Here is a 9,016-nt window from a genome sequence, read left to right on the forward strand (position 1 = left end):
GGAGGCCCGGGGGCTGGCTCACCCCGAGCAGCACGTCCTCGCCTCCCTTGCAGGGCTGGGCCGCATTCCTGTGTGTGGCAGCCACGGGCGGGCACCGCTCCCCCAGCACACGGCCACAGGCACTGGGGACGCTGCCCGGCTGCCAGGGACTCCGACAGCAGCAGCATTCAAGCAACCCTCCCCCGCCCCACAGGTATTGGAGGCCTGGGAGGAGGAGTCGGCGGCCCCCTTGCTTTGGCTCCCATCTGGGGCAGTTCTAGTCAGTTTCCCAAGAGCCAGGCTTTGCCCCAAGGGGGCACGAACTCAGCTGCCTATTGGGCAGCAGTACCTCTCGCTGCCCCCCCCCCCCCCCAGCACAGTGGCAGGCTCCCCATCCCCCGGCCTTTGCACACCCCACATCAGCGCGCTCCCCGCGTCCGGCAGCTCAGCTCCCGGCCCCGCTTGGCTCCAGCCTGCCTGCCACGGCAGCTCCAGGGACGGGGAATCGGGCACCCGGCCGCCCTGTTGCCAGGGCCTCATCGGCCTCAGCCGCGCTGAGCCCCGCCTGGACTCGGGTCCTGGTCAGAGCTGCCACCTCCGGCCGGGTGGCTCATCTTCCCCACTCGCCCCGTCCCTGCACAGCTCCCCAGGCTCTCCCTGCAGAGCCAGCTGCTCAAGCTACAGCCTAGCCAGGGCCTGCTGGCCCTTCGGGGCCGGCCCTGCAGCCTCACCGAGCCCTGAGACCAAACCCTGGGTCCCAGCCTCAGCCCCTAGCTCAGCCCAGGAGCGACTCACCCGCCCTGTGAGGCCCTGCGCCTGCAGCCTGCCGGGCCCGGCCTGAGCAGTTCTTGGGCGAGGACGAGACTGTAAAACCCCAGTTAAGCACCTACCCGTTAAACGCTGGGTCAACCTAACGCCTAACCAGTTAGCCAGCTACCGCGGGACCCTGCTGGAGCAGCTCCCCAGCCCACAGGGCTCCTGCCAGGGCAACCCCTGTCTATGGGGGTTCGGGCTCGCTGCAGAGATGCTGCTCTGGAGGAGAGCAGCCCCCTGTCCATAGCAGGCCCCTTATGGGGCTAGGGCAGCCCCCGCCTGGAACCAGTGGGGCGCTGCTCCACCCCCATGGGTTCCCATTGGTTAAACATCACCTGTGCCCAGCCCCAGAGCCAAGCCACGGCCCTGGCAAGACAGCAGACATGGGCCACTGCCCCTCCCCACGCAGCACCCACAGGAGGGCCCCAGCTCACCGCAACTCCCTTGGAGCAGGGGCCTGGGGTGAGGTTGCCCTGGCCACACGCCGGGGTGTGTGGAGCACCAGCCTCAGCGGCTCCCGAGTTGCAAGGCAGCATGGGCACAAGCGCAGTGGGCAGGGGCAGCTGCAGGCGGATGGTGTGGAGGAGCTGTTCTCCATCTCAGGGACCCCACCTGGCATGGAGCAGCAGGGAGTTCCGCAGATACATTAGCCATGACAGAGGACAATGGTGCTTTGGGTCTCCCCTCAGGAGCACTCTGAGCACCCAACCGCCCTGCAAAGGGGCCCACTCCGCCCCCCCCAAGCGCACGCCAGCTGCTTGGCCTGCGAGGCTCCCCCACGGCCCTGTAGGCTCAGCAAGAACCCTGCCCCCCCTCGGCCTGGCTCCCAGAGAGGTGGCATCAACCTGTCCCTTCCCTCCCTGCCCCCTGGGGAAGGGCCCCATCCAGCTGTGACCACCCGTCCATCGCTGGCATGGGGCACCCAGTAAAACCAGTGCTGGGGGGGGGGGGGGGACGAGGAGCCACACCCGCCCGGCCCTGGACAGCCCGGAGCGAGGTCGGGCAGGAGGCGCAGGTCCCAGGCCCAGGGCCGTGCTGCAGGAGCCAGAGCATGGTGAGAGACGCCCCCACGCCGCGGTTAACGTGCCACGCGCGCCCTGCGAACAGGTTCCTTTATTCCCGGCACGGCAGGGCAGCGCCGCGGCTCCGACACAGTGAGTGAGGCTCCAGCTGGACCCCGCGGGGCCAGCAAACCACGGTGCGAACGGGCAGCCCGGAGAGCGTTTGGCACCCGACCGGGGGCAGCTCAGGCCCTGGGAGCAGCAGGGCCCCGGCAGGCTCAGCCCACGGGCGGCCTGGCTGCAGGGGCTAGTGACAGTGGGGTTGGTCTCGTGTCTGCAGGCGGCGGGGCCCAGGGCCCGGCGAGCTTGGCAATGGAAATGCTGAGTTCGGGGGGGCACAGTGCTGGTGAGTGACCGGCCGAGGAGGGGGCCGTGTGCCAGGGCAGCCGGCTCCAGCGGGCAGGCCGGGGGGTCCCAGGCTCAGGGTCCTTGTGCAGAGTTGGCAGCGCCAGCGTGGGGGGGCGTGGCCCGTCCACAGGCCGCAGCACGAGGAGCCCCGGGCAGGCACAGGCCGCAGGAGCGAGTCCTTCCAGGAACGGCCTCCCGCGGGCGCCGGCCACGTTACCTGAGATTTGAACCAGCCGGGCTGGCTGCCCCCGCGCGGGGCGGGACCCGAGCAGCGCAGTGCCAGGGGCTCCAGCCCACGCTGCTGGCCAAGGGACAGTTCGGTGGCAGGACCAGGCCAGCCTCACGCGTCAGTCCGGGATTTGGTGTCTGCCGGCGGCTCCTCTCCAGCTGCTGCAGGCAGGGGCTGCACCACAATGGGGGCCTGGGTCTCTGGGGGCGACAGGCTCAGTGAGGGGCTGGGCCCTCCCATGCTGCCCCCCCCCCCACGCGCTGAGCTTCCCACTCCTGCCCGAGAGCCCCCACCCCCACCCCCACCCGGGCCGCTGCTTGGCGCAGAGGGGAAGGCAGCTCAGGGCAAACCAAGGAGAGGCCACAGGCTCCAGGGAAGTGGGAGCCGTGGAACAGGGTATGGACCGGGCCAGCCCATATGGCTACTCGCAGCCCTGGAGAGCAGGCCAGGCTGGGGACACAGGGAGCACTGAGGGGTCGGGGGGGGAGACACAGGGAGCACTGAGGGGTAGGGGGGGGAGACACAGGGAGCACTGAGGGGTAGGGGGGGGAGGACACAGGGAGCACTGAGGGGTAGGGGGGGGAGGACACAGGGAGCACTGAGGGGTCGGGGGGGGAGACACAGGGAGCACTGAGGGGTAGGGGGGGGAGACACAGGGAGCACTGAGGGGTAGGGGGGGGAGGACACAGGGAGCACTGAGGGGTAGGGGGGGGAGGACACAGGGAGCACTGAGGGGTCGGGGGGGAGGACACAGGAGCACTGAGGGGTCGGGGGGGGAGACACAGGGAGCACTGAGGGGTCGGAGGGGAGGACACAGGGAGCACTGAGGGGTCGGGGGGGGAGACACAGGGAGCACTGAGGGGTGGGGGGGGAGACACAGGGAGCACTGAGGGGTGGGGGGGGAGGACACAGGGAGCACTGAGGGGTCGGGGGGGAGACACAGGAGCACTGAGGGGTCGGGGGGGGAGACACAGGGAGCACTGAGGGGTCGGGGGGGAGACACAGGGAGCACTGAGGGGTCGGGGGGGGAGACACAGGGAGCACTGAGGGGTCGGGGGGGAGGACACAGGGAGCACTGAGGGGTTTGGGGGGAGACACAGGGAGCACTGAGGGGTCGGGGGGAGACACAGGGAGCACTGAGGGGTCGGGGGGAGGACACAGGGAGCACTGAGGGGTCGGGGGGAGGACACAGGGAGCACTGAGGGGTCGGGGGGAGGACACAGGGAGCACTGAGGGGTCGGGGGGGAGGACACAGGGAGCACTGAGGGGTCGGGGGGGAGGACACAGGGAGCACTGAGGGGTCGGGGGGGAGGACACAGGGAGCACTGAGGGGTCGGGGGGAGGACACAGGGAGCACTGAGGGGTCGGGGGGGAGGACACAGGGAGCACTGAGGGGTCGGGGGGGAGACACAGGGAGCACTGAGGGTCGGGGGGGAGACACAGGGAGCACTGAGGGTCGGGGGGAGGACACAGGGAGCACTGAGGGGTCGGGGGGGGACACAGGGAGCACTGAGGGGTCGGGGGGGGACACAGGGAGCACTGAGGGGTCGGGGGGGGACACAGGGAGCACTGAGGGGTCCGGCAGGCAGGGCAGTCCCAGCCTAGCCTGTGAAATACAAATACAGCCAGCACTCACTCTGCCTCTTTCCTGCCCCACAGCTGCCAAGTCTGCCCCCTTCCTGCTGCCCCAGCGAAATGCCACCCGTGGTTCCCTCCAGCTCTGCAGACACTTGGGGGCAGTAGCACCCCCCCCCCCCGGCTCGCCTTGCCCTGTGTATTTCGCACAGCCTGTCTGGGTCTAGGGCAGGGGTGGGCTATAACTTTCAGACAGGAGGCTACTTCACTAAGTTTTCAAGTGGCCCTGGGCCACCCCGGAAGGGGCGGGGCCAGGAAAATTCCATGCTCCCCTGCCCACAGACCCTGACTGGCTGGGTGGGGGGGGGGGAGGGGGGAGGTGAGTTTGTAGTCTCCTCCTGCCCCCCAAGAACTGCTCTATGTTCTGAACAGCTGGTGATTCCCTCTAGGAACATGCCGGCCACCAGCACCATCACCAGGCCGCCGGGACCCCCGCTCTGCTCAGCCAGCAAGAGACACCCCGCCCTCGTGGGCTCCGCACTGTGACAGGCCCCAGGGACACCCAGAACCCCCCAGGCACCCGGAGCCCAGCCCCCGCCTGCTCTGCCCTGCACCCACCCTGGCTCAGCCATGCCTTGCTCTCATGCGTGCTGCCGGGTCCCCCTGCAGGGGGCAGGGTGGCCCTAGCCCGTGGAGCTCGGGCAGAGCACTGCTGCCCCCGGCCCTTCTTCCTGCCACCTGGCCATGCCTCCCCCAGGCTCAGGACCCCAGGGTGTCAGCGACATCCCGACCCAGCACTCCTGTGCTCACAGCAGTGGCACTGGGGGGTGAGCTTCCTGCCAGGCCCCACCCTGGGCTGGCCCGGGCCACCCTCGGCTCCGATAAGCAGCAGCGCCTCCCTGTGAGCGCATGGCAAACCCAGGGCAGGGCACAGAGAGACCAGCCCTGAGTGCACCGCAAGCTGCAGCAGAGCTGGGACCCGGGGCCAGAGCCCGTACTGCCCTCCCCAAAGCCCAGCACTGGCTGTGCGCCCCCGGCCTCATCCCGGGACCCTTGCTGCCTCTGGCTCCACCCCTGCTCCCCTGGGGATCCCCGCCCCCGCTCCAAGGGCACGCCGGGGCTGCGCCGGGCCCCCCTCTGGCAGCACCAGCCCAGTGCAGCACAACTCCTCCTCCTCCTCACCTTCAGCCTCAGCTTGGATCTGCGCCTCCAGGTCCTCGGGGTTGACGTACTTATAGGCGTCCTCCTCCTCGGGCGGGCGGCACTTCCCACAACAGAAGCAGCAGCAGCAACAGCAGCAGCAGCAGGTGAAGAGGCCACAGCACACGGCCAACGCCTGCACGGGGAGCAGATGGGCCTAGAATCAGAGGGGCTGAAGGGGCCTGGAGAGAGCTCCCAGCCCCACACCGAAGCAGGCCTAAGGACTGTCCAGGCCATCCCCCTCCTGGGGGCGGGGAGAGGGGAATTCCACCCCCCCCCCCCCCCGGGCTGTTTATTCCAGAGCTTAACTACCCTGCCTTGGTGCTTTTCCTGGGTCCAGCCCAAACCGCGCCGGCTGCAGTTTAAGCCCACTGCTTCTTCAGGGGTAAAGGAACAGACTTTCCTCCCCTCTTCTCAATGCCCCTGAAGGCTCAACCCCCCCTCAGACTTCTCCTGGCCAGACTCAACAAACGCAGCTCCCAGATCTGCCTGGACGGCCACATGTTCCAGACCTGGTCACCTTCTCACCTGGGCTGGGTGCCATTTGCCCACCTCGTCTCTGAAGTACAGTGCCCAGGGCCAGACAATGCTCCAGCCAAGGCCTTGTCAGGGCTGGATACAGCAGAATTATTTCTTGTCAGCCACTTCCCTTCTGCATGCGTGGAACTGATTGTTCCTTCCTAAGTGGAGCACTTTGCATTGGTCCTTAGTCAACTTCATCCTGTTTACCTCAGACCAGTTCTCCAGTTTGTCCAGAGCAGTTTGAATTCTGACCCTCCCTCCAAAGCTCTTGAAACCCCTCCCATTATTAGTAAACTCTTTATGCTAACAGGTTAACCCGGGGAGGTGCTGGAATCCCCACCCCTAGAAGGTTTTAAGTCCTGGCAGGACAAAGTCCTGGCTGGGATGGTCCTGCTTTGGGCAGGGGCTGGACTCGACCTCCTGAGGTCTCTGCCATCTTTGGGTTTATCTAAATTGTTGATGAAGCTACTGAACCGAACCAGTTGTGACCGATTCCTGCAGGACTCTCTCATTGAGCCCTTGCAGCTTGACCATGAACCACTGAGAGGAAAACCACTTCCAGAGAGAAGCTACCAGCTGCAAACCCACTGTGCTGTAAGTCCAGGTAGGTCCCACTGCCCTACTTGGCTTATGAGGCAGTACATGGGACTGTCCCACACCTCGACTTCGGTAAGGCTCTATTACGTCTGCCACGTTCCCCGCCCACAAGGCTGGTTAGCCTTCCAGAGGGGAATATTAGATTAGTTTGACATGATTTGTTCTTGACAAACCCATGCATGTTGTTATTCCTCAGCTGGTTAGCGGGGGTGTGGGCGTGTGTGCGTGTGCTCACAAGCAGAACGAGTGTTTGCTCCACTAACTCTGGTACTTGGAAAGATCAACTGGCTGGCATAGACTTCCTGGTTCGTCCTTGTTCCCCCTAGTCAGTGACAGGAGCCGCATTTGCCCTTCCCCAGGGCTCTCCAACCCTCCAAAGCTCTCCAAGATGGTTGTTAATGGCTCGCAGAGCTTGCCAGGCAGTAGGTATCCAAGGGTGTATTTGGCCAAGCCCTACCAAGCTGAAGACACCCAACGTGTCTAGCAATTCTCGTTCTTCCCTTAGTTTAGCCGGAGCTCCTACCCCATGGACACAGATGTTCACACGGAGTGCCTATGATCCCCTCCAGCACAGCGGGTGGCTCAGGGCACCATGCACTCATACACACACCCACGCCGGCTGGGGCAGCGTGGAGCCCAGGACACCGCTCTGCGGCACCCCACCTGGTAGCCTGGCTGACGCAGCCCATGGAAGCGGGGCAGGAGCAAAGGATGGGCCAGAGGCAGCTGCGCCCAGTGGTAGCAGGCACTCACCTTGAACCACCACTTGGACATGAGGAAGTAGTACTTGACGCTCTCCTCGCCGAACTGCTCCGCCACGTAGAGCCCCATGGAGCCATACTCGTCATAGATCCGCCGCTTGTTCTCGTCGCTCAGCGTGGCGTTGGCATTGTTGATCTCCTTGAACTTCTCCAAGGCCTCGGCATTCTCAGGGTTCTTGTCTGGGTGGTACTTCAGGGCCAGCTTCCTGCGAGGTGCAGGGGAGCATCAGGCCTGAGCAGGCATCCCAAGCAGCCTCCTGAAATCTCTGGGGGGACCCAGAGACTCCTTCCTCCCATTTTCCCTGGGAACAGGAGACCTTGAGCCATTTGGAACGACCCTGCCCTGTGCTAGGGGCAGGAGGCTCCTTGGGACAACATGGTGTGACTCCTCCCCCGCAGAGGGCATGCTGTAACACAGGGCTACTCAACATGCAGCCCACGGCCCGATTTTTTGTGGCCCATGGTGTGCTTTGGGTTTACGCAGGGCTCAACATGCGACCCGTGGGTGGGAGCCAAAACAAAAAGAAGTCCTCTCCACCCAGCGCTGGCTCCTGCTCCCCTCCACCTTGCTGCCTCTGATACAGAGGCAGCAAGCTGGGGGGAAACGTGAGCAGTCTAGTAGTCCACTATATGCTCACATCCCTACCCCAGACACTGGGCCAGAGCCCAGCCCGCATGCAGAGGCACTTGCCTGTGTGGCTGGCTGGGCTTGCCCTGCTTCAGTGGGCCCGGCAGCAGGAATGCAGCCACCAGGCCCATGGGAAGGCTGGTGGCTGGCCCGGCAGGTGGGCTCGTACCTGTACGCCTTCTTGATCTCGTCTGCAGACGCCCCTTTCTCCAGGCCCAGGACTCTGTACAAACTCTCCCCAGCCCGGGACATTTTCCGCTGGGGTCGGCCGGGCTCCGCCATGCTGCTCTGTGCGGGAGAGGAAACCGGGCGGTGAGTCCCCGTCACTCGGCGCCGTGGGGCAGGGCGGGGAGAGCGGGGGGAGCCGGGCGAGGCTGAACCCGCCCCCCCAGGACGCGGGTCCCAGGGGGCAGGATCCCGTCACCTGCTGCGGGGCCACCGCCCTGTGCTGACCCGGCGGGCCGGGGGGCCGGGGGGGGGGAAATTGGGGCCCCTCAGCAGAGACCCGGGGGGGCCCCGCGCACACAGCGCCCCCCCCAGGGCCGGCCCAGGAGCGTGTCCCACCGCGCGGGCAGCCCCCCCCGGCCCAGGCAGCCCCCCCCACAGCCCCACGCAGCCCCCCCGGCCCGGGCAGCCCCCTCCACAGCCCCACGCAGCCCCCCCGGCCCGGGCAGCCCCCTCCACAGCCCCCCCGGCCCGGGCAGCCCCCCCACAGCCCCACGCAGCCCCCACGCAGCCCCCCCGGCCCGGGCAGCCCCCCCACAGCCCCGGGCAGCCCCCCCGGCCCGGGCCCAGCAGCGGCGCGAGGCCCCGGGAAGGAGGAAGCGAAACGAGACGAGGCGCCGAGGGGCGGGGCTCAGCGCAGGGACCGGCCCCGAGATGGGGGGGGAGCGGACCCCCCCGCCCCTGGCCCCGCCCCTCACCGGCGGCTCCCGCGACCCCGCTCAGCCTCCGCCTCGGACCCGGCGCAGCAATCCGCCTCGCAACTGCGCCTGCGCCGCCCGGCCCCTGCGCCTGCGCACCAGCCACTGCCGGGATCCCGGCCCCGCCCGGTCCCTAGGGGCGCCCCTCCCGGCATGCCCCGCCCCAGCCCATCCCGCTCCCGGCATGCCCCGCGCCCGCCACTCCCGCTCCCGGCATGCCCCGCGCCTGCCAACGGTGTCTCCGCGCAGGAAAGCGGCGCGCGGGCAGGGGGCGGGGCTTGGGGACGCTCAGGGCGCCGCGTGCCGGCTCGCGGGGGTGGGCGCGCGCTGCGCCCGTTGGGGCGACCCGCCATCGGCCGTTGGGCGCGAGGCAGCCGGGC

The 9,016-nt window shown here is 67.4% G+C and overlaps 1 protein-coding gene across 1 annotated transcript; it reads right to left on the bottom strand.

The window, feature by feature from the left end:
• Nucleotides 1-1,887: 1,887 nt before the first annotated feature.
• LOC106732488 (dnaJ homolog subfamily C member 5-like) lies at nt 1,888-8,799 on the bottom strand. The gene is made up of 5 exons (XM_075923206.1): nt 8,637-8,799; nt 7,883-8,001; nt 7,078-7,291; nt 5,188-5,341; nt 1,888-2,630 (listed from the first exon to the last, which is right to left on the bottom strand). The coding sequence occupies exons 2-5, from the start codon at nt 7,993-7,995 to the stop codon at nt 2,542-2,544; spliced, it is 570 nt and encodes a 189-aa protein (XP_075779321.1). The 5' UTR covers nt 7,996-8,001; nt 8,637-8,799; the 3' UTR covers nt 1,888-2,541.
• Between the last annotated feature and the right edge of the window lie 217 nt (nt 8,800-9,016).

The sequence above is a fragment of the Pelodiscus sinensis genome, chromosome 3, assembly GCF_049634645.1.
Source record: "Pelodiscus sinensis isolate JC-2024 chromosome 3, ASM4963464v1, whole genome shotgun sequence".
NCBI lineage: Eukaryota > Metazoa > Chordata > Testudines > Trionychidae > Pelodiscus > Pelodiscus sinensis.